The sequence below is a fragment of the Salvelinus fontinalis genome, chromosome 42 (genome assembly GCF_029448725.1).
Source record: "Salvelinus fontinalis isolate EN_2023a chromosome 42, ASM2944872v1, whole genome shotgun sequence".
NCBI lineage: Eukaryota > Metazoa > Chordata > Actinopteri > Salmoniformes > Salmonidae > Salvelinus > Salvelinus fontinalis.
The window spans coordinates 24847206-24872086 of NC_074706.1; the positions used below are offsets into that span (position 1 = coordinate 24847206).

General features: G+C 51.4%; 2 protein-coding genes across 2 annotated transcripts in view; both read left to right on the top strand.

Moving 5' to 3' along the window:
* The first annotated feature begins 1403 nt into the window (after positions 1-1403).
* On the top strand, positions 1404-21084 carry LOC129841374 (gastrula zinc finger protein XlCGF49.1-like). The gene is made up of 3 exons (XM_055909621.1): positions 1404-1412; positions 8440-8664; positions 20842-21084. The coding sequence occupies exons 1-3, from the start codon at positions 1404-1406 to the stop codon at positions 21082-21084; spliced, it is 477 nt and encodes a 158-aa protein (XP_055765596.1).
* LOC129841253 (gastrula zinc finger protein 5-1-like) overlaps positions 5938-24881 on the top strand; it is a 32527-nt gene continuing 13583 nt past the window's right edge. The window contains exons 1-3 of the mRNA XM_055909440.1: positions 5938-7718; positions 8129-9061; positions 20518-23612. Of these exons, the coding sequence (XP_055765415.1) occupies positions 23330-23612 (283 nt within the window). The 5' untranslated portion in view covers positions 5938-7718; positions 8129-9061; positions 20518-23329. The remainder of the gene's footprint in view (positions 7719-8128; positions 9062-20517; positions 23613-24881) is intronic.

Consider the following 24881-nt stretch of genomic DNA (forward strand, 5'->3'; position numbering starts at 1 on the left):
AAAGAGGACCGAGCACGCCCCCATTCTCATCGACGGGGCTGCAGTGGAGCAGGTTGAGAGCTACAAGTTCCTTGGTGTCCACATCACCAACAAACTAACATGGTCCAAGCACACCAAGGCAGTCGTCAAGAGGCCATGACAAAACCTATTCCCCCCTTGAGACTGAAAAGATTTGGCATGGGTCCTCAGATCCTCAAAAGGTTCTACAGCTGCACCATCAAAAGCATCCTGACTGGTTGCATCACTGCCTGGTATGGCAACTGCTCTGCCTCCGACCGCAAGGCACTACAGAGGGTAATGCGAACGGCCCAGTGCATCACTGGGGCCAAGTCTCCTGCCATCCAGGACCTCCATACCAGGCTGTGTCAGAGGAAGGCCCTAAGAATTGTCAAAGTCTCCAGCCACCCTATTCATAGACTGTTCTCTCTGCTACCGCACAGCAAGCGGTACCGGAGAGCCAAGTCTAGGTCCAAGAGGCTTCTAAACAGCTTCTACCCCCAAGCCATAAGACTCCTGAACATCTAATCAAATGGCTACCCAGACTATTTGCATAGCCCGCCCCCCCTCCCTCTCCCCCTCTTTTACACCACTGCTACTCTCTGTTGTTATCATCTATGCATAGTCACTTTAATAACTCTACCTAAACGTACATACTACCTCAACTAACCGGTGTCCCCGCACATTGACTCTGTACCGGTACCCCCTGTATATAGTCTCGCTATTGTTATTTTACTGCTGCTCTTTAATTACTTGTTATCTGTATTTTTGTAACTGCATTGTTGGTTAGGGGCTCGTAATTAAGCATTTCACTGTAGGTTTACACCTGTTGTATTCGGCGCATGTGACCAATACGATTTGATTTTGATTTAATGTCGCCATGATTGTTGATATGTTGACTCCTAATACTAATGATGGAATGTCTCAGTATGATGATAATTAGAGTTATGGTTTTTGTCATCCTTCAGTGGAATGCTAGAAGCCTTATTTATAACGGTCTGAATTTGAAGAAATATGTAATTGATTTAAAGATCAAACCTGATGTGATACGTGTTCAAGAAATGTGGCTTAGACAACATCTTGTTTTTATTATTCCTGGTTGTTGTTAAATCAGATCTGATAGATCAATTGGCTGTGTTACGTTCATAAGGGAATGTCTATCGTGATATACCTGTCCCATCTGAATATGAATGTGTGATGGTGGAAATCTACAGTGCAGGTAGTACTGTTAAGTAAAACTGTCAACCATCTGTAGCGATGTTTGATGAAATATCAGGAGAATTGAGCTCTAGAGAGATATGGTACGGTGACTTTAATACACAGTTTATGGGGAAGCACACATACAGATGCTAGTGGTACTATTGTGGAAGATATGCTGGAAACAAGAGCATTTGCATGTCTTAACGATGGATGTGGTACAAGAGTCGATGTTGTTACAGGGGTTACATCCTGCCTGGACCTCACACTGGCTTCTAACTCGATTGCGTCTATGTGTGAATGTAATGTATGATTCTACTGTTGGAAGTGATTTGGTGTACCATGATTTGTTCCTGATTTAGATTACCATGAACTGTGATGTTACTATTCCAGATAGGGCACCATTCAGATGATGGTGATTTCATAAAGCAGACTGGGAAAAGTTTGGTGATCATTGCTTAAAGTCTGTTGGAGAGTTGTCTTTAGAGAGGCCGGTTGATGTATGGGCTGCCTCTGTGACCTCTCTGATTTTGACTACAAATGTATACAGTGCCTTTGGAAAGTATTCAGACCCCTTGACTTTTCCACATTTTCTTGCATTTCAGCCTTATTCTAAAATATATTAAATCGTTTTTTCCCCCTCATCAATCTACACACAATACCCCATAATGACAAAGCAAAAAAAGGTTTTTAGAAATGTTTCATTTACATAAGCGTTCAGACCCTTTACTCAGTACTTGAAGCACCTTTGGCAGCAATTACAGCATTGAGTCTTCTTGGGTATGACGCTACAAGCTTGGCACACCTGTATTTGGGGAGTTTCTCCCATTCTTCTCTTCAGATCCTCTCAATCTCTGTCAGGTTGGATAGGGAGCTTTGTTGCAAAGCTATTTTCATGTCTCTCCAGAGATGTTCGATCGTGTTCAAGTCCGGGCCACTCAAGGTCATTCAGATACTTGTCCGAAAGCCACTCCTGAGTTGTCTTGGCTGTGTGCTTAAGGTCGTTATCCTGTTGGAAGGTGAACCTGCGCCCCAGTCTGAGGTCCTTAGCGCTCTGGAGCAGGTTTTCATCAACGATCTCTCTGTAGTTTGCTCCATTCATCTTTGCATCGATCCTGACTAGTCTCCCAATCCCTGCTGCTGAAAAATATCCCCACAGTATGATGCCGCCACCACCATGCTTCACCGTAGGGATGGTACCAGGTTTCCTCCAGACATTGGTCTGATGGTGCCAGGTTTCCTTGGCATTCAGGCCAAAGAGTTCAATCTTGATTTCATCAGACCAGAGAATCTTGTTTCTCATGGTCTGAGAATCTTTAGGTGCCTTTTGGCAAACTCCAAGCAGGCTGTCATGTGCCTTTTACTGAGGAGTGGCTTCCGTCTGGCCACTCTACCACAAAGGCCTGATCGGTGGTGTAATGACGGTCCTCCTCCTCTTCATCCGAAGAGGAGGAGCAGGGATTGAACCAAGGTGCAGCGCGTTGAAATGACATGATGAATTTATTTAACAAGACAAAACGAACTATACTTGAAAATGATACAAAATAACAAAACGAAAGTAGACAGACCTGAACTACGAACTTACATACAACGTGAAGAACGAAATGAACAGGAACAGACTACATGAAATGAACAAACCGTATACAGTCCCGTATGGTGCAAACATAGACACAGACACAGGAGACAACCACCCACAAACAAACAGTGTGAATGCCCTACCTAAATATGACTCTTGATTAGAGGAAAATGCAAACCACCTGCCTCTAATCAAGAGCCATACCAGGCAAACCAAAACCAACATAGAAACGAATAACATAGACTGCCCACCCAAAACACATGCCCTGACCATAAACACATAAAAACAACATAAAACAGGTCAGGACTGTTACAGTACCCCCCCCCTCAAGATGCGCACGCCGGGCGCACAAGCACAAAGTCCAGGGGAGGGTCCGGGTGGGCAGTTGACCACGGTGGTGGTTCCGGCTCAGGACGCTGTCCCAATCCCACCATAATAAATCCCCGCTTCTGTGTCTTCCTCAAGGTGGCGACCCTCGCCACCGACCTTGGACTGGGAACCCTAGACATGGGTCCCGCTGGATTTAGGGGCCGCCCCGGACTGAGGGACGGCAGCTCCGGACTGAGGGACAACACCGGGACAAGGGGCAACACTGGGACAAGGGGCAGGTCCCGGCTGGCTGGCTCTGGCGGATCCTGGCTGGACGGCTCTGAAGGCTGATCCGGTCTGACGGAAGGCTCTGGCTGATCCGGTCTGGCGGAAGGCTCTGGCTGATCCGGTCTGGCGGAAGGCTCTGGCTGATCCGGTCTGGCGGAAGGCTCTGGCTGATCCGGTCTGGCGGAAGGCTCTGGCTGATCCGGTCTGGCGGAAGGCTCTGGCGGCTCCTGTCTGGCTGACGGCTCTGTAGGCTCTTGGCAGACGGGCGGCTTTGCAGGCTCATGGCAGACGGGCAGCTTTGCAGGCTCATGGCAGACGGGCAGCTTTGCAGGCTCATGGCAGACGGGCAGTTCAGGCGCCGCTGGGCAGACGGGCAGTTCAGGCGCCGCTGGGCAGACGGGCAGTTCAGGCGACGCTGGGCAGACGGGCAGCTCAGGCACCGCTGGGCAGACGGGCACACCTGTAGGGAGGAGACGGAGAGACAGCCTGGTGCGTGGGGCTGCCACAGGACCCACCAGGCTGGAGAGACCTACAGGAGGCTTGATGTTAAAAGGCACCTGAAGGACCGGGCTGTGGGGGAGTACTGGAGCTCTGGTGCGCAGCCTTGGCACCACTCCCCCAGGCTGGCATACTACTCCAGCCCGTACCCTCCAGAGTGCAGGCACAGGTTGAACCGGGCTGTGGATGAGCACTGGAGATCTAGTGCCTACTACGCGCACTTCTCCCTTAGGCTCCACTCCCACATTAGCCCGGTACGAGCGGAGCGTAGGCATAGGACGCACTGCACCCTCCCAGCGCCCCGGAGACACAGCACGCAGAGCCGGCGCAGGATACCCTGGACCGAAACTGCGTACAGGAGACCAGACGCGCTGAGCAGGCACAATACGCCCCGGCTGGATGCCCACACTCACTTGACACTTTCGGGGGGCTGCCCTATAGCGCACCAGGCTATGGGCACGCACTGGCGACACCGTGCGCTTAACCGCATAACACGGTGCCTGACCAGTGACGCGTTGCTTATAATAAGCACGAGGAGTGCGCTCAGGTCTGCTACCTGGCTTAGCCACACTCCTCTCTAGCCCCCCCCCAAAAAAATTCTGGGGTTGCCTCTCGTACCTGTCCCGCTGCCGTGCTGCCTCCTCATATCGCCGCCGCTCAGCTTTCGCTTCCTCCAGCTCAGCTTTGGGGCGGCGATACTCCCCAGCCTGTGCCCAGGGTCCTTCTCCGTTCAACTCTTCCTCCCAAGTCCACAAGTCCTGGGATTTCTGCGGTTGCTGTCCTCTTCCCCGCTGCTTGGTTCTGGTAATTTGGTGGGTGGTTCTGTAATGACGGTCCTCCTCCTCTTCATCCGAAGAGGAGGAGCAGGGATTGAACCAAGGTGCAGCGCGTTGAAATGACATGATGAATTTATTTAACAAGACAAAACGAACTATACTTGAAAATGATACAAAATAACAAAACGAAAGTAGACAGACCTGAACTACGAACTTACATACAACGTGAAGAACGAAATGAACAGGAACAGACTACATGAAATGAACAAACCGTATACAGTCCCGTATGGTGCAAACATAGACACAGACACAGGAGACAACCACCCACAAACAAACAGTGTGAATGCCCTACCTAAATATGACTCTTGATTAGAGGAAAATGCAAACCACCTGCCTCTAATCAAGAGCCATACCAGGCAAACCAAAACCAACATAGAAACGAATAACATAGACTGCCCACCCAAAACACATGCCCTGACCATAAACACATAAAAACAACATAAAACAGGTCAGGACTGTTACAGGTGGAGTGTTTCAGTGATGTTTCTCCTTCTGGAAGGTTCTCCCATCTCCGCAGAGGAACTCTAAAGCTCTGTCAGAGTGACCATCGGGTTCTTGGTCACCTGCCTGACCAAGGCCCTTCTCCCCCGATTGCTCAGTTTGACTGGGCGGCTAGCTCTAGGAAGAGTCTTGGTGGTTCCCAACTTCTTCCATTTAAGAATGATGGAGACCACTGTGTTCTTGGGGACCTTCAATGCTGCAGACATTTTTTGGTACCCTTCCCCAGATCTGTACCTCGAAATAATCCTGTCTTGGAGCTCTACGGACAATTCCTTTGACTGCATTGCTTGGTTTTTTCTCTGACATGCACTGTCAACTGTGGGACCTTATATAGACAGGTGTGTGCCTTTCCAAATCATGTCCAATCAATTGAATTTACCACAGGTAGACTCCAATCAAGTTGTAGAAACATCTTAAGAGTGATCAATGGAAGCAGGATGCACCTAAGCTACATTTTTTATGTCTCATAGCAAAGGGTCTGAATGTAAATAAGGTATTTCTGTTTTTATTTGTAATAATTTGCAAAAATGTCAAAAAACGTGTTTTCGCTATGTCATTAAGGGGTATTGTCTGTAGATTGAGGGTTTGTTTTATTTAATCCATTTTAGAATAAGGATGTAATGTAACAAAATGTGGAAAAGGTCAAGGGGTCTGAATACTTTCCGAAGGCACTGTATGTGCCAGTGAGTGAAGTGGGTGAGAAAAGGAAGGTGATTCCTTGGTGGACTGAAGAGTGCACTGTGGGTATTCAAGAAAGAAATAGGGCTTACAAAGTGTTGTGTAGGAATATGACTCCTGGTCCATTTTCTAATAATTGCGCCAACAGTTGTTGCCTTCTCACCAAGCTGCTTGCCTATTGTCCTGTAGCCCATCCCAGCCTTGTGAAGGTCCACAATTTTATCCCTGATGTCCTTACACAGCTCTCTGGTCTTGGCCATTGTGGAGAGGTTGGAGTCTGTTTGATTGAGTGTGTGGACAGGTTTCTTTTATACAGGTAACTAGTTCAAACAGGTGCAGTTAATACAGGTAATGAGTGGAGAACAGGAGGGCTTCTTAAAGAAAAACGGACACAGTAGTGTTGAAGAATGGAATGAAAAAAAAAAAAAAGTGTCAATAATTGAAGGGGACGATCATATATCCAACAAGGATTTGTTTCTTTTTGGGATGAGATTTTTTTGATGACGATGTTTAACTGGGATATCCGTTCGGGGTCTCGAAGAGGGTGAATCGTATGTTGGGAAAAGTCCAATCAGAGTGACCAGGAGTGGGCTTAATTAATTTTGTGTCTGTGGAACAGAGGAAGAGGGCAGTGGGTCTCACAAGAATCGAGTCACCCAAAGTATCGTGCATTGAACTCCGGAGTAGGGTGTCTCCTGGGTGTCGATGGAAGGTAAGGATGAAAACCTTGTAACAGGAATCCCAGGTGTGGTTAATGCCCGTCGCTTGACCTGCATGTTGGAAGGAAGAATGGAAGAAAGTTAGTCGGTTCTATCGTTTTTTGATGATGAGCACCTCCCTACGCATGTGAAGCTGAGGTATATGAGTTACGCAGTAAGAGCTTTTGTCTCCAAAACATTACAGTGTAAAAATTGTAAAAGATTTGGCCATGTTTCAAATGGGTGGAGTATACAGATCGGGGTGAAGAATGGCCTTGTTGCAATTGTGGTTGGGATCATGGCCCAAAGTTCGTGGAGTGCCCTCTGTATGTAAAGAAAGTCGATTTTTGGGCTTTCATTGCAACTGTGATAAACTGCACGGCTCAAGTAGAAAGGAACTCATTGTGACTACGACAGGGAAAGTATCTGGGTCTTTAGGAATTCACAGCGGAAGATTTACAAGGGTTATTGGTGATGGAAGATGTGCCACCCTCCCAGGCTCCTGAGCCTGTGTAGGGATCAGACATGGATTATTGATTTAAACAGATGAAGACAGGAGCATGTTGATGAGTGATTTTTGGGTAGTCGTTATGAGTATTTTTATTCACATTTTATTTCATTCCGCACAGTTGGCGGCGACAATACACCTTTTTGCGTGTAGTTCGACATGAAACCCAAAGAAGAAGTGTATACGGAAATTAACAGCGGCCAAGAATAATTTCCACGTTCGAGTTTTTGTTGTTATTTATACGTTTATTAACACCATGGAACTCAAAATATGAGTAATTTAACTGCACAACATCACATACTTACAGCACTTGGCTGACAGACGTTATCAAGGTAACGCTAGCCAGCTAGTTAGCGGATAACGTTAGCTAACAATGGCTAACAGTATGGTTTTTCACACTCAAATAGCCTCCATTATGGAGGTGCTAGCAAATGCAGCCGTGGCAGATATCTGTAAACTCGTAGACAACAACTATGCAGTGTTTCGTTTGGAAATAACTCAAAGCCAGAAAGAAAACAGGGCATTGCGGAGGAGACTACAGATACTGGAACTGAGGGTAGCACGGGAGTGCGTCCTCACCAGTCGTCCCAGTAGTGTCAAGATCCTCAACCCCTACAGATGAATGGCAAAAGGTACTGTACATGTTGCGGAAGGCTGAGTTTACGCGGCCTGTCGCACCGTTCACCTCTGCACATGTGTTACCCAGAATTGGGTCTTGGTCATTTTTTGGATAGTAAGTTAAGTAATTAGTAAGCTAAGTAAGTTGTAATTGCAATCTTGAGCAAAGACACAATATGATATTCTAACCAGATTCTTATCAGATTCATGATTTACTGCATTTCCTATTAACTCAATGAAAACATTTTGATGTATCAACATAATACATTTATCAATAAATAGTAAATCAATAAGTTATGAGAAGTGTTACCTTACATCGTTACCAATTATAATCCTTGTCAAACCTGTCAATAGTGTACAATATATCATTGAGCATTGACAGTTGCTAACCTAACCATCTCTTTTCCCCCAATCACTCTCTCAGGTGAAGGACATCTCACTGGAGGCCACAGGAGCTTTGTGAATCCAGCGGGACACAATACATGGAGAGATGACCAACCCATCACTGTTGATGAGGGGAGTGGAACCTCAATCCAGCACGTTATTGTTATAGAGATTAGTGTAAAAGTATTACATCAAAATTACAGTACATCAAATGTGGCCAGTTTATTTCAGAAAGGCTCCCCTCAGCTATTCACTTGCTTACATGTACATCCTTATTTATCTGCCATAAGGGAGCTTGTGAAACCAATTTTACTCATGGACTGGTAACAACCTCCTCTCTTCTTGTGTCAGTCTTCAGATGCAGAGGCTGCACATTCTGGGGTCAAGCAGGAGAGGACTGAAGGAGAGGAGGACCTACAGCAAAGCAGAGACATCCAGACTGGATCGACTGAAGCACCCCTTGTAGCCACGGAGGACACCGCCCCAGCGCAGTCCAGTACCCGACACAGCATCACAGAGGTCTGTGGAACGCCAAACGCTGTCCTCAAGTCAGAGACGGACACTGAGACTTTAAATGTACACACAGGATCTGACCACAGATCAGACCCAGAGAGACTAGGTCTGGGTCCATTGGGCTGTCCTCCTGTTCCCGGCTCAGAAAACGTACCAATATTTCACCAGAGCCAGAGGACGGTTCATTCCCGTGGATATGGTGAGGTGTTATACACTGGCGTTGATGACCCTTCTTGTACTCACGCTACAGAAATTGACCCTGGCAACGTATCCTTGGATTTGGAGACACAGACTGATCTGTCTAGAGGGGACCTGAACCGGTACAGTAGTAGTGTATACTCTGAAGGGTTCCTAGATAATAAAGGAGAGGTTATGGTGGTAGATGAGGTGAAAGTGGAGGGTGACGCGCCTCCCACAGTGAATGCAGATAGTCGCAGGGCAGAGATTTCTTAGAATACATGTTATGGGTGTCGCTTTCCTCATCCTCGGATGAGGTGAGGAGAGAAGGATCTTCTAACCAAAATGCGGAGTCAGGGAAATAAGCCATCTTTTATTTTATAACAACGATGAACTGATGAAGATGGTAATACGAAAAAAACAAACACTTTAACAAACTTACAAAATAACAAAACGACGTAGAACGGAACCTGAACATAAACTCACATCACAAACGTAAACTCACGAACAGGAACGTTACATCAAAACACACGAACAGCCAAACAGCTCCGAAAGTGAATAACATCGACAACGACGAAGACATCACAGGAGACAATCACCCACAAACAAACAGTGAGAATGCCCTACCTAAATATGACTCTTGATTAGAGGAAAACGCAAACCACCTGCCTCCAATCAAGAGCCATACCAGGCAAACCAAAACCAACATAGAAACAGATAACATAGACTGCCCACCCAAAACACATGCCCTGACCATAAACACATAAAAAACAACATAAAACAGGTCAGGACTGTTACAGTACCCCCCCCTCAAGGTGCGCACGCCGGGCGCACCAGCACAAAGTCCAGGGGAGGGTCCGGGTGGGCAGTTGACCACGGTGGTGGTTCCGGCTCAAGACGCTGTCCCCATACCACCATAGTCACTCCCCTCTTCTGTCTACCCCTTCTAATGACCACCCTAACACTACCCTCCCCTAAATAAACGGCCAGCACCGGAACAAGGGGCAGCACCGGGACAATGGGCAGCACCGGGACAAGGGGTAGCACCGGGACAAGGGGCAGCACCGGAACAAGGGGCAGCACCAGGATAAGGACCAGCACCGGGACAAGGGGCAGCACCGGGACAAGGGGCAGCACCGGGACAAGGGGCAGCACCGGGACAAGGGGCAGCACCGGGACAAGGGGCAGCACCGGGACAAGGGGCAACACCGGGACAAGGGGCAACACCGGGACAAGGGGCAGATCCCGGCTGAAGGACTCTGGCAGGTCCTGTTTGGACGGCTCTGGCAGGTCCTGGCTGGACGGCTCTGGCAGGTCCATGCAGGCTGACGGCTCTCGACACTCATGGCAGACTGACGGCTCTCTACGCTCATGGCAGGCTGACGGCTCTCGACGCTCATGGCAGGCTGACGGCTCTCGACGCTCATGGCAGGCTGACGGCTCTCGACGCTCATGGCAGGCTGACGGCTCTCGACGCTCATGGCAGGCTGACGGCTCTGGCTGCTCATGGCAGGCTGACGGCTCTGGCTGCTCATGGCTCTCTGACGGCTCTGGCTGCTCATGGCTCTCTGACGGCTCTGGCTGCTCATGGCTCTCTGACGGCTCTGGCTGCTCATGGCTCTCTGACGGCTTTGGCTGCTCATGGCTCTCTGACGGCTTTGGCTGCTCATGGCTCGCTGGCGGCTCTGGCAGATCCTGTCTGGTTGGCGGCTCTGGCAGATCCTGTCTGGTTGGCGGCTCTGGCAGATCCTGTCTGGTTGGCGGCTCTGGCAGATCCTGTCTGGTTGGCGGCTCTGGCAGATCCTGTCTGGGTGGCGGCTCTGGCAGATCCTGTCTGGTTGGCGGCTCTGGCAGATCCTGTCTGGTTGGCGGCTCTGGCAGATCCTGTCTGGTTGGCGGCTCTGGCAGATCCTGTCTGGCTGACGGCTCTAGCGGCTCCTGTCTGGCTGACGGCTCTAGCGGCTCCTGTCTGGCGGATGGCTCTGTAGGCTCATGGCAGACGGGCGGCTTTGCAGGCTCATGGCAGACGGGCGGCTTTGCAGGCTCATGGCAGACGGATGGCTCAGACGGCGCTGGGGAGACGGATGGCTCAGATGGCGCTGGAGAGACGGATGGCTCAGATGGCGCTGGGGAGACGGATGGCTCAGATGGCGCTGGGGAGACGGATGGCTCAGATGGCGCTGGGGAGACGGATGGCTCAGATGGCGCTGGGGAGACAGATAGCTCTGTAGGGAGGAGAAGGAGAGACAGCCTGGTGCGTGGTCTAGGCACCGGCTGCGCTGGAGAGGAGGAAACAGCAGGAGAGAGAACCCGGAGAGACAGCCTGGTACGGGGGGCTGCCACCGGAGGACTGGTACATGGAGGTGGCACCGGGTCTACCGGACCGTGAAGGAGGACACGTGCTCTTGAGCACCGAGCCTCCCCAACCCTACCAGGTTGAATGAACCCCGTAGCCCTGCCAGTGCGGCGAGGTGGAATAGCCCGCACTGGGCTATGCAGGCGAACCGGGGACACCACCTGTAAGGCTGGTGCCATGTACACCGGCCCGAGGAGACGTACTGGAGACCAGCTACGTTGGGCCGGCTTCATGGCACCCGGCTCGATGCCCAACCTAGCCCTCCCAGTGCGGCAAGGTGGAATAGCCCGCACTGGGCTAAGCACGCGTACTGGGGACACCGTGCGCTTTACCGCATAACACGGTGTCTTACCAGTACGACGCCTTCTACCTCCACGGTAAGCACGGGGAGTTTGCTCGGGTATCTTACCCGGCTTTGCCACACTCCTCGTGTGCCCCCCCCCAAGAATTTTTTTGGTCTGACTCACGGGCTCCCAACCGCGTCGTCGCGCTGCCTCCTCATACCAGCGCCGCTCAGCCTTCGCTGCTTCCAATTCCTCCTTTGGACGGCGATATTCCCCTGGTTGAGCCCAAGGTCCTCTACCGTCCAAGATCTCCTCCCAAGTCCAGAAGTTCTTGTTGCGTCGTCGAGCATTCCCATACCGCTTGGTCTCTGTTTGTTGGTGGGTGATTCTGTTATGGGTGTCGCTTTCCTCATCCTCGGATGAGGTGAGGAGAGAAGGATCTTCTAACCAAAATGCGGAGTCAGGGAAATAAGCCATCTTTTATTTTATAACAACGATGAACTGATGAAGATGGTAATACGAAAAAAACAAACACTTTAACAAACTTACAAAATAACAAAACGACGTAGAACGGAACCTGAACATAAACTCACATCACAAACGTAAACTCACGAACAGGAACGTTACATCAAAACACACGAACAGCCAAACAGCTCCGAAAGTGAATAACATCGACAACGACGAAGACATCACAGGAGACAATCACCCACAAACAAACAGTGAGAATGCCCTACCTAAATATGACTCTTGATTAGAGGAAAACGCAAACCACCTGCCTCCAATCAAGAGCCATACCAGGCAAACCAAAACCAACATAGAAACAGATAACATAGACTGCCCACCCAAAACACATGCCCTGACCATAAACACATAAAAAACAACATAAAACAGGTCAGGACTGTTACAGTACCCCCCCCTCAAGGTGCGCACGCCGGGCGCACCAGCACAAAGTCCAGGGGAGGGTCCGGGTGGGCAGTTGACCACGGTGGTGGTTCCGGCTCAGGACGCTGTCCCCATACCACCATAGTCACTCCCCTCTTCTGTCTACCCCTTCTAATGACCACCCTAACACTACCCTCCCCTAAATAAACGGCCAGCACCGGAACAAGGGGCAGCACCGGGACAATGGGCAGCACCGGGACAAGGGGTAGCACCGGGACAAGGGGCAGCACCGGAACAAGGGGCAGCACCAGGATAAGGACCAGCACCGGGACAAGGGGCAGCACCGGGACAAGGGGCAGCACCGGGACAAGGGGCAGCACCGGGACAAGGGGCAGCACCGGGACAAGGGGCAGCACCGGGACAAGGGGCAACACCGGGACAAGGGGCAACACCGGGACAAGGGGCAGATCCCGGCTGAAGGACTCTGGCAGGTCCTGTTTGGACGGCTCTGGCAGGTCCTGGCTGGACGGCTCTGGCAGGTCCATGCAGGCTGACGGCTCTCGACACTCATGGCAGACTGACGGCTCTCTACGCTCATGGCAGGCTGACGGCTCTCGACGCTCATGGCAGGCTGACGGCTCTCGACGCTCATGGCAGGCTGACGGCTCTCGACGCTCATGGCAGGCTGACGGCTCTCGACGCTCATGGCAGGCTGACGGCTCTGGCTGCTCATGGCAGGCTGACGGCTCTGGCTGCTCATGGCTCTCTGACGGCTCTGGCTGCTCATGGCTCTCTGACGGCTCTGGCTGCTCATGGCTCTCTGACGGCTCTGGCTGCTCATGGCTCTCTGACGGCTCTGGCTGCTCATGGCTCTCTGACGGCTTTGGCTGCTCATGGCTCGCTGGCGGCTCTGGCAGATCCTGTCTGGTTGGCGGCTCTGGCAGATCCTGTCTGGTTGGCGGCTCTGGCAGATCCTGTCTGGTTGGCGGCTCTGGCAGATCCTGTCTGGGTGGCGGCTCTGGCAGATCCTGTCTGGTTGGCGGCTCTGGCAGATCCTGTCTGGTTGGCGGCTCTGGCAGATCCTGTCTGGTTGGCGGCTCTGGCAGATCCTGTCTGGCTGACGGCTCTAGCGGCTCCTGTCTGGCTGACGGCTCTAGCGGCTCCTGTCTGGCGGATGGCTCTGTAGGCTCATGGCAGACGGGCGGCTTTGCAGGCTCATGGCAGACGGGCGGCTTTGCAGGCTCATGGCAGACGGATGGCTCAGACGGCGCTGGGGAGACGGATGGCTCAGATGGCGCTGGAGAGACGGATGGCTCAGATGGCGCTGGGGAGACGGATGGCTCAGATGGCGCTGGGGAGACGGATGGCTCAGATGGCGCTGGGGAGACGGATGGCTCAGATGGCGCTGGGGAGACAGATAGCTCTGTAGGGAGGAGAAGGAGAGACAGCCTGGTGCGTGGTCTAGGCACCGGCTGCGCTGGAGAGGAGGAAACAGCAGGAGAGAGAACCCGGAGAGACAGCCTGGTACGGGGGGCTGCCACCGGAGGACTGGTACATGGAGGTGGCACCGGGTCTACCGGACCGTGAAGGAGGACACGTGCTCTTGAGCACCGAGCCTCCCCAACCCTACCAGGTTGAATGAACCCCGTAGCCCTGCCAGTGCGGCGAGGTGGAATAGCCCGCACTGGGCTATGCAGGCGAACCGGGGACACCACCTGTAAGGCTGGTGCCATGTACACCGGCCCGAGGAGACGTACTGGAGACCAGCTACGTTGGGCCGGCTTCATGGCACCCGGCTCGATGCCCAACCTAGCCCTCCCAGTGCGGCAAGGTGGAATAGCCCGCACTGGGCTAAGCACGCGTACTGGGGACACCGTGCGCTTTACCGCATAACACGGTGTCTTACCAGTACGACGCCTTCTACCTCCACGGTAAGCACGGGGAGTTTGCTCGGGTATCTTACCCGGCTTTGCCACACTCCTCGTGTGCCCCCCCCCAAGAATTTTTTTGGTCTGACTCACGGGCTCCCAACCGCGTCGTCGCGCTGCCTCCTCATACCAGCGCCGCTCAGCCTTCGCTGCTTCCAATTCCTCCTTTGGACGGCGATATTCCCCTGGTTGAGCCCAAGGTCCTCTACCGTCCAAGATCTCCTCCCAAGTCCAGAAGTTCTTGTTGCGTCGTCGAGCATTCCCATACCGCTTGGTCTCTGTTTGTTGGTGGGTGATTCTGTTATGGGTGTCGCTTTCCTCATCCTCGGATGAGGTGAGGAGAGAAGGATCTTCTAACCAAAATGCGGAGTCAGGGAAATAAGCCATCTTTTATTTTATAACAACGATGAACTGATGAAGATGGTAATACGAAAAAAACAAACACTTTAACAAACTTACAAAATAACAAAACGACGTAGAACGGAACCTGAACATAAACTCACATCACAAACGTAAACTCACGAACAGGAACGTTACATCAAAACACACGAACAGCCAAACAGCTCCGAAAGTGAATAACATCGACAACGACGAAGACATCACAGGAGACAATCACCCACAAACAAACAGTGAGAATGCCCTACCTAAATATGACTCTTGATTAGAGGAAAACGCAAACCACCTGCCTCCAATCAAGAGCCATACCAGGCAAACCAAAACCAACATAGAAACAGATAACATAGACTGCCCACCCAAAACACATGCCCTGACCATAAACACATAAAAAACAACATAAAACAGGTCAGGACTGTTACAGTACCCCCCCCTCAAGGTGCGCACGCCGGGCGCACCAGCACAAAGTCCAGGGGAGGGTCCGGGTGGGCAGTTGACCACGGTGGTGGTTCCGGCTCAGGACGCTGTCCCCATACCACCATAGTCACTCCCCTCTTCTGTCTACCCCTTCTAATGACCACCCTAACACTACCCTCCCCTAAATAAACGGCCAGCACCGGAACAAGGGGCAGCACCGGGACAATGGGCAGCACCGGGACAAGGGGTAGCACCGGGACAAGGGGCAGCACCGGAACAAGGGGCAGCACCAGGATAAGGACCAGCACCGGGACAAGGGGCAGCACCGGGACAAGGGGCAGCACCGGGACAAGGGGCAGCACCGGGACAAGGGGCAGCACCGGGACAAGGGGCAGCACCGGGACAAGGGGCAACACCGGGACAAGGGGCAACACCGGGACAAGGGGCAGATCCCGGCTGAAGGACTCTGGCAGGTCCTGTTTGGACGGCTCTGGCAGGTCCTGGCTGGACGGCTCTGGCAGGTCCATGCAGGCTGACGGCTCTCGACACTCATGGCAGACTGACGGCTCTCTACGCTCATGGCAGGCTGACGGCTCTCGACGCTCATGGCAGGCTGACGGCTCTCGACGCTCATGGCAGGCTGACGGCTCTCGACGCTCATGGCAGGCTGACGGCTCTCGACGCTCATGGCAGGCTGACGGCTCTGGCTGCTCATGGCAGGCTGACGGCTCTGGCTGCTCATGGCTCTCTGACGGCTCTGGCTGCTCATGGCTCTCTGACGGCTCTGGCTGCTCATGGCTCTCTGACGGCTCTGGCTGCTCATGGCTCTCTGACGGCTTTGGCTGCTCATGGCTCTCTGACGGCTTTGGCTGCTCATGGCTCGCTGGCGGCTCTGGCAGATCCTGTCTGGTTGGCGGCTCTGGCAGATCCTGTCTGGTTGGCGGCTCTGGCAGATCCTGTCTGGTTGGCGGCTCTGGCAGATCCTGTCTGGTTGGCGGCTCTGGCAGATCCTGTCTGGGTGGCGGCTCTGGCAGATCCTGTCTGGTTGGCGGCTCTGGCAGATCCTGTCTGGTTGGCGGCTCTGGCAGATCCTGTCTGGTTGGCGGCTCTGGCAGATCCTGTCTGGCTGACGGCTCTAGCGGCTCCTGTCTGGCTGACGGCTCTAGCGGCTCCTGTCTGGCGGATGGCTCTGTAGGCTCATGGCAGACGGGCGGCTTTGCAGGCTCATGGCAGACGGGCGGCTTTGCAGGCTCATGGCAGACGGATGGCTCAGACGGCGCTGGGGAGACGGATGGCTCAGATGGCGCTGGAGAGACGGATGGCTCAGATGGCGCTGGGGAGACGGATGGCTCAGATGGCGCTGGGGAGACGGATGGCTCAGATGGCGCTGGGGAGACGGATGGCTCAGATGGCGCTGGGGAGACAGATAGCTCTGTAGGGAGGAGAAGGAGAGACAGCCTGGTGCGTGGTCTAGGCACCGGCTGCGCTGGAGAGGAGGAAACAGCAGGAGAGAGAACCCGGAGAGACAGCCTGGTACGGGGGGCTGCCACCGGAGGACTGGTACATGGAGGTGGCACCGGGTCTACCGGACCGTGAAGGAGGACACGTGCTCTTGAGCACCGAGCCTCCCCAACCCTACCAGGTTGAATGAACCCCGTAGCCCTGCCAGTGCGGCGAGGTGGAATAGCCCGCACTGGGCTATGCAGGCGAACCGGGGACACCACCTGTAAGGCTGGTGCCATGTACACCGGCCCGAGGAGACGTACTGGAGACCAGCTACGTTGGGCCGGCTTCATGGCACCCGGCTCGATGCCCAACCTAGCCCTCCCAGTGCGGCAAGGTGGAATAGCCCGCACTGGGCTAAGCACGCGTACTGGGGACACCGTGCGCTTTACCGCATAACACGGTGTCTTACCAGTACGACGCCTTCTACCTCCACGGTAAGCACGGGGAGTTTGCTCGGGTATCTTACCCGGCTTTGCCACACTCCTCGTGTGCCCCCCCCCAAGAATTTTTTTGGTCTGACTCACGGGCTCCCAACCGCGTCGTCGCGCTGCCTCCTCATACCAGCGCCGCTCAGCCTTCGCTGCTTCCAATTCCTCCTTTGGACGGCGATATTCCCCTGGTTGAGCCCAAGGTCCTCTACCGTCCAAGATCTCCTCCCAAGTCCAGAAGTTCTTGTTGCGTCGTCGAGCATTCCCATACCGCTTGGTCTCTGTTTGTTGGTGGGTGATTCTGTTATGGGTGTCGCTTTCCTCATCCTCGGATGAGGTGAGGAGAGAAGGATCTTCTAACCAAAATGCGGAGTCAGGGAAATAAGCCATCTTTTATTTTATAACAACGATGAACTGATGAAGATGGTAATACGAAAAAAACAAACACTTTAACAAACTTACAAAATAACAAAACGACGTAGAACGGAACCTGAACATAAACTCACATCACAAACGTAAACTCACGAACAGGAACGTTACATCAAAACACACGAACAGCCAAACAGCTCCGAAAGTGAATAACATCGACAACGACGAAGACATCACAGGAGACAATCACCCACAAACAAACAGTGAGAATGCCCTACCTAAATATGACTCTTGATTAGAGGAAAACGCAAACCACCTGCCTCCAATCAAGAGCCATACCAGGCAAACCAAAACCAACATAGAAACAGATAACATAGACTGCCCACCCAAAACACATGCCCTGACCATAAACACATAAAAAACAACATAAAACAGGTCAGGACTGTTACAGTACCCCCCCCTCAAGGTGCGCACGCCGGGCGCACCAGCACAAAGTCCAGGGGAGGGTCCGGGTGGGCAGTTGACCACGGTGGTGGTTCCGGCTCAGGACGCTGTCCCCATACCACCATAGTCACTCCCCTCTTCTGTCTACCCCTTCTAATGACCACCCTAACACTACCCTCCCCTAAATAAACGGCCAGCACCGGAACAAGGGGCAGCACCGGGACAATGGGCAGCACCGGGACAAGGGGTAGCACCGGGACAAGGGGCAGCACCGGAACAAGGGGCAGCACCAGGATAAGGACCAGCACCGGGACAAGGGGCAGCACCGGGACAAGGGGCAGCACCGGGACAAGGGGCAGCACCGGGACAAGGGGCAGCACCGGGACAAGGGGCAGCACCGGGACAAGGGGCAACACCGGGACAAGGGGCAACACCGGGACAAGGGGCAGATCCCGGCTGAAGGACTCTGGCAGGTCCTGTTTGGACGGCTCTGGCAGGTCCTGGCTGGACGGCTCTGGCAGGTCCATGCAGGCTGACGGCTCTCGACACTCATGGCAGACTGACGGCTCTCTACGCTCATGGCAGGCTGACGGCTCTCGACGCTCATGGCAGGCTGACGGCTCTCGACGCTCATGGCAGGCTGACGGCTCTCGACGCTCATGGCAGGCTGACGGCTCTCGACGCTCATGGCAGGCTGACGGCTCTGGCTGCTCATGGCAGGCTGACGGCTCTGGCTGCTCATGGCTCTCTGACGGCTCTGGCTGCTCATGGCTCTCTGACGGCTCTGGCTGCTCATGGCTCTCTGACGGCTCTGGCTGCTCATGGCTCTCTGACGGCTCTGGCTGCTCATGGCTCTCTGACGGCTTTGGCTGCTCATGGCTCGCTGGCGGCTCTGGCAGATCCTGTCTGGTTGGCGGCTCTGGCAGATCCTGTCTGGTTGGCGGCTCTGGCAGATCCTGTCTGGTTGGCGGCTCTGGCAGATCCTGTCTGGGTGGCGGCTCTGGCAGATCCTGTCTGGTTGGCGGCTCTGGCAGATCCTGTCTGGTTGGCGGCTCTGGCAGATCCTGTCTGGTTGGCGGCTCTGGCAGATCCTGTCTGGCTGACGGCTCTAGCGGCTCCTGTCTGGCTGACGGCTCTAGCGGCTCCTGTCTGGCGGATGGCTCTGTAGGCTCATGGCAGACGGGCGGCTTTGCAGGCTCATGGCAGACGGGCGGCTTTGCAGGCTCATGGCAGACGGATGGCTCAGACGGCGCTGGGGAGACGGATGGCTCAGATGGCGCTGGAGAGACGGATGGCTCAGATGGCGCTGGGGAGACGGATGGCTCAGATGGCGCTGGGGAGACGGATGGCTCAGATGGCGCTGGGGAGACGGATGGCTCAGATGGCGCTGGGGAGACAGATAGCTCTGTAGGGAGGAGAAGGAGAGACAGCCTGGTGCGTGGTCTAGGCACCGGCTGCGCTGGAGAGGAGGAAACAGCAGGAGAGAGAACCCGGAGAGACAGCCTGGTACGGGGGGCTGCCACCGGAGGACTGGTACATGGAGGTGGCACCGGGTCTACCGGACCGTGAAGGAGGACACGTGCTCTTGAGCACCGAGCCTCCCCAACCCTACCAGGTTGAATGAACCCCGTAGCCCTGCCAGTGCGGCGAGGTGGAATAGCCCGCACTGGGCTATGCAGGCGAACCGGGGACACCACCTGTAAGGCTGGTGCCATGTACACCGGCCCGAGGAGACGTACTGGAGACCAGCTACGTTGGGCCGGCTTCATGGCACCCGGCTCGATGCCCAACCTAGCCCTCCCAGTGCGGCAAGGTGGAATAGCCCGCACTGGGCTAAGCACGCGTACTGGGGACACCGTGCGCTTTACCGCATAACACGGTGTCTTACCAGTACGACGCCTTCTACCTCCACGGTAAGCACGGGGAGTTTGCTCGGGTATCTTACCCGGCTTTGCCACACTCCTCGTGTGCCCCCCCCCAAGAAATTTTTTGGTCTGACTCACGGGCTCCCAACCGCGTCGTCGCGCTGCCTCCTCATACCAGCGCCGCTCAGCCTTCGCTGCTTCCAATTCCTCCTTTGGACGGCGATATTCCCCTGGTTGAGCCCAAGGTCCTCTACCGTCCAAGATCTCCTCCCAAGTCCAGAAGTTCTTGTTGCGTCGTCGAGCATTCCCATACCGCTTGGTCTCTGTTTGTTGGTGGGTGATTCTGTTATGGGTGTCGCTTTCCTCATCCTCGGATGAGGTGAGGAGAGAAGGATCTTCTAACCAAAATGCGGAGTCAGGGAAATAAGCCATCTTTTATTTTATAACAACGATGAACTGATGAAGATGGTAATACGAAAAAAACAAACACTTTAACAAACTTACAAAATAACAAAACGACGTAGAACGGAACCTGAACATAAACTCACATCACAAACGTAAACTCACGAACAGGAACGTTACATCAAAACACACGAACAGCCAAACAGCTCCGAAAGTGAATAACATCGACAACGACGAAGACATCACAGGAGACAATCACCCACAAACAAACAGTGAGAATGCCCTACCTAAATATGACTCTTGATTAGAGGAAAACGCAAACCACCTGCCTCCAATCAAGAGCCATACCAGGCAAACCAAAACCAACATAGAAACAGATAACATAGACTGCCCACCCAAAACACATGCCCTGACCATAAACACATAAAAAACAACATAAAACAGGTCAGGACTGTTACAATACAGGGAAAGCTTCGAGACAAATCCAAACGCTGTCACCCACTCCACTTTCCACCCGTTCCGGGATCGCGACCCAGTGCCCACGTCAATGGGGCCTTCCGATGCACATGACTGTGCCCTTTTGGATCCGGCATTGAACTCAAACGACAGGGCTAGAGCCCAGGCTCGGGGAGGGGAAGCAACATCAGGCAAAAAATGGGGTGAAACCCTTTAGCTGTACCCAGTGTCATATGCGCTTCGAGCCAGGCTGGCAACCTGAAGAGGCACCAGAGGGTACACACAGGGGAGAAATCTTACAGCTGTACCCAGTGTCACATGCTTTCCGCCCAGGCTGGTGACCTGAAGAGGCACCAGAGGGCCCATACAGGAGAGAAACCCTACATCTGCCCCAAGTGTGAGAAGAGGTTCTCCCACCAGCACCATCTGACGATGCACTTGAAGATCCACACTGAAGTGAGACCGTTTGCCTGTACGCACTGCGGGAAGAGGATCTCAGAGAGGAGCTACCTCAGGATACACCAGGAGAAAACCATTCCACTCTGTAACATAGAAAGTAACCATTCGACTCGATAGCTTCTGACGTTTACATCAAACCCTGCATTAAAGACAAAGATTAACTTTCATTGTTGTCAGCAGAAAAGATCCACAGATGCGTTTGGAATAAGGAGAGTAGCAGATTTCAGTGTTGAATATTCCTGGGTAGAATACTGCATCCAGGCATTGTGCCTAAAAAGTATGTTACATATTGTGTTTGTACTGTACTGTGTAGGCCAGTGGTCACCAACCTATTCTGATTCAAGTTCACTTTCACTCAGATTTTTTTTAAACATTACTTAACAGTTCTGTAGGAATGAGGTTTGTGCAGTAGGCCTAATACATTATCATTAGCATATTGAGTATATGCCTGGCCTGCCAATATTGGTCTTCTCAGACCATATTTCAAAACTCAAGCTTTGATTACAAAATAGATCAGTTGGTGTAGCAACTTGCTGAGCATAAATTGAAATAATTAGCTTTTTTATTTTACTGGACTGATTGTCATGGTGCTTTCAATACAAATGGGAACTTAGGGGAAAAAACGAGGTCAAATCAGGATTTCAGTTATTTTCAGGTTGGAAAGTCGGAGGTCTACAAAGAGGATAGAGTTTCTGACTTGGAATCCATGACCGTTCAAAACATTTTTTTTACAGTTGGATCTCAATAGTTTCCAGTTGTTTTGAACACAGCAGAACTTTGATTTGATTAGATTTGTTAACGCCCTGTCGGGTGTATGCAGAATAGGGTGAAAACCACACATACATAGACCTCAACTAAGAATCTGCATTAACTTTATAAACTGCATTCATTATCTCATTAAAGTGTCTTAGAAAAAATGAAGTAGGTGAATGGATGTAATAAAATAGGCATTTGTGAACATCATATAGTCTACATCAGTGGTCACCAACCAGTCGATCTTCAAGGCCTTCCTGGTCGAACGCCAAACATTTCTTTAGAAAAGCAGACGATAAAGGCTTGCGCTCCTTTTTTTATTTGTTGGCGGTAGGTGCTGTGCACCTGTTAAGCAAAGTCTTCCCATTTTGAACCATTTAATTTGTCTGAAAAGACAAACCTACCAGGCGGACCGAGAGATCTGTGGCTAAATCGAGTGTGCCTACTGCACTGGCCAATCGGATAGCTCAAATTACTCTGCCTACAGAGCCAATCGGATAGCTCATATTACTGTGCCTACGGAGCTTCCACGACCCCGGCCACAGTAAAGTTTGATACTTGCCTAAGTAAGCTTTAATTACTTTTAAAACCATGACCACAGAGACCGTCAAATAATAAAGTAAAGAGTTGCTGTTTTAATGAGTGAGTATATGCTAGAAAAAATACTTTTGCAAAACGAAATGTGAGAGATTTTAGAGAAGAACATCTACAGGGAGTTTTGAGAGAAGGGGTTCCCTCCTCCCAGGACTGATGTAGGATCTCTTGGGGCCAAAGTAGTGGGATGGGCTGGTAGGTTTTGGGGGATGGTGTATAGGTGCAGGGTTAGATGGTGGTGCAATTTAAATGTTTCCCCTTTTCTCTTTTTTTGGGACCAAAATGTACAATTCACACTCCGACCCGTGAGTAGCAGCAATACACAACAAAGCGCCCAGTCTGCCAGAAAAATCACGTAAAGAAGAAGTAAACGACCCAGATAGTGATCGCACAGGAATGGGCGTATACATTCCTGAATTAGATGTGTAAATGCTGTATGTAGAGGACAAACAGGTGAACTCTACCACTGGGTAGAGGAGAGGCCAAATGTAAACTCATAGCCGTTTTGATAGATGTGTGGCAGAAGAGGTGGGACTCTGAGCCCAAGGGCCAGGATTTATATGCCCTCTAAAGAAAGGTCGGTGGACCAAGATTCGAAGGTCAGATTAGGAAGTTAGAGGTGGTGTTTGGTAAGCATATGAATGCTTTGCGTCCGGAGTGCATGGTTGATGTAATGGTGGAGCATGTGTTGCATTGTTGCAGGTATGTTTTCTTAGTATGAGGATTTAGGTTGATGGGTTTCTTTTCTTTTCTACCAAAGTAGAGCTTTGGGAATCGTGGTTGGCCACGCACTCCAGTACAATAGGTGGCAGCATGCACCTTTAAACGTTTAAGACCGCCAATCTACCAAAGAAGAAGTAAACGGAATCAAATGGCCAGTGGCCAATAAAAATTTACGTTTTTGTTGTTATTTATACGGTTATAGGCGTTTATTAACCCGTTAACCCTGGAACTCAAAATATGACGGGACTTGTTTGATAGATGTTATCTAGGTAAAACTAGCTAGCTGTTAACAATGGCTAACTGTGTGGTTTTTCACACTCAAATAGCCTCCGTTATGGAGGTGCTAGCGAATGCAGCCGTGGCAGAGATCTGTAAACTCGTAGACGACGACTATGCAGTGGTTCGTTTGGAAATAACTCAAAGCCAGAAAGAAAACAGGGCATTGCGGAGGAAACTACAGCTTTTGGAACTAAAGGTGGCACGGGATCGCGCAGAGAGGACAATGCGAGAGCGCGTCCTTGCAAGTCGTCCCAGTAGTGTCAAGATCCTCGACCAATACAGAGAGATGGCAAGAGGTACATTTTGCAGAAGGACGAGGCTTCTGGGCCTGTCGCCCCGTTCCCCTCTGCGCATGTGTAACTGTAGATGCGTTATTAACCACATAGTTAATTAACCAGAATTGGATCTTTGACAGTTTTGGGATATTATGCAATAATTCCCCTGATTACTTAGCAATCTTGCACAAAGACACTATCATATTCTAACCAGATTTTTATTTTTTTACTGCATTTCTTATTATTTACTCAATGAAAATAAGATGATGCATGGAACATAATCAATCTATAAAAAGTATGTCAAGAAGTTATGCTAAGTGTTTGTTACCTTACATTCGTGCCAATTCTAGACAGCTTATGTGTCTGAATACCCATACTACATACTAAACTGCATACTGTGTACTCCATGTCGCATACTATTTAGCAAGTACCATTAGTACAAAAATATTCAGTATGCAACGCAGTAGCTGCTCCTGACTGGCTGAGTAGGTGGGGCAGGGCTGAGTGCGGGTGGATTCTTACAAATTCAACAGACATTACGTTAACCAACCTGATAATGGCTCATTTCCCATTTGATTAATTTCTCTAAACAGAATAGGAATAGAGCTTTAGGCCTACTCAGGCTGGTTATAGGAAACGTGTCACATTAGACATACACTGTAGCCCAGGGGTCAGCCTGGTCTCATAGACTAGACGTAACATAGTAAATGTACATCCGGGAGACCAAATTTGTATGATATGTTAGGTATGGCTACTTAAGGCAAAAACGTTAGCCGGATAGTGCAAACATCTAGCAACCCAAAGGTTGCAAGTCTGAATCTCATGATGGACAGCTTTAGCTAATTGGCACCTTTAACCTCTCTTGGGTACGTGAGACGTTAGCGTCCCACCTATTCAACAGCCAGTGAAACTGCTGGGTGCCAAATTAAAATACAGAAATACTCATTATAAAAATTCAGAAAACAAAACATATTTTACATAGGTTTAAAGATTAACTTCTTGTGAATCCAACCACGGTGTCAGATTTTAAAAATGCTTTACGGCGAAAGCATACCTTACGATTATTTGAGAACATAGCCCACTAGACAAATCATTACAAACAGTAACCAGCCAAGTAGAACAGTTACACAAGTCAGAAATAGAGATAAAATTAATCCCTTACCTTTGATGATCTTCATATGGTTGCACTCAGCAGACATTCATTTACTCAATAAATGTTCCTTTTGTTCGATAAAGTCTCTTTATATCCAAAAACCTCAGTTTTGTTAGCGCGTTTTCTTCAGTAATCCA

Coding starts and splice junctions, on each gene's coding strand:
- LOC129841374 (XM_055909621.1), top strand. Junction 8,665..20,841: donor CGGACACTGAGACTTTAAAT/GTACACACAGGA, acceptor CTTTCCGCCCAG/GCTGGTGACCTGAAGAGGCA.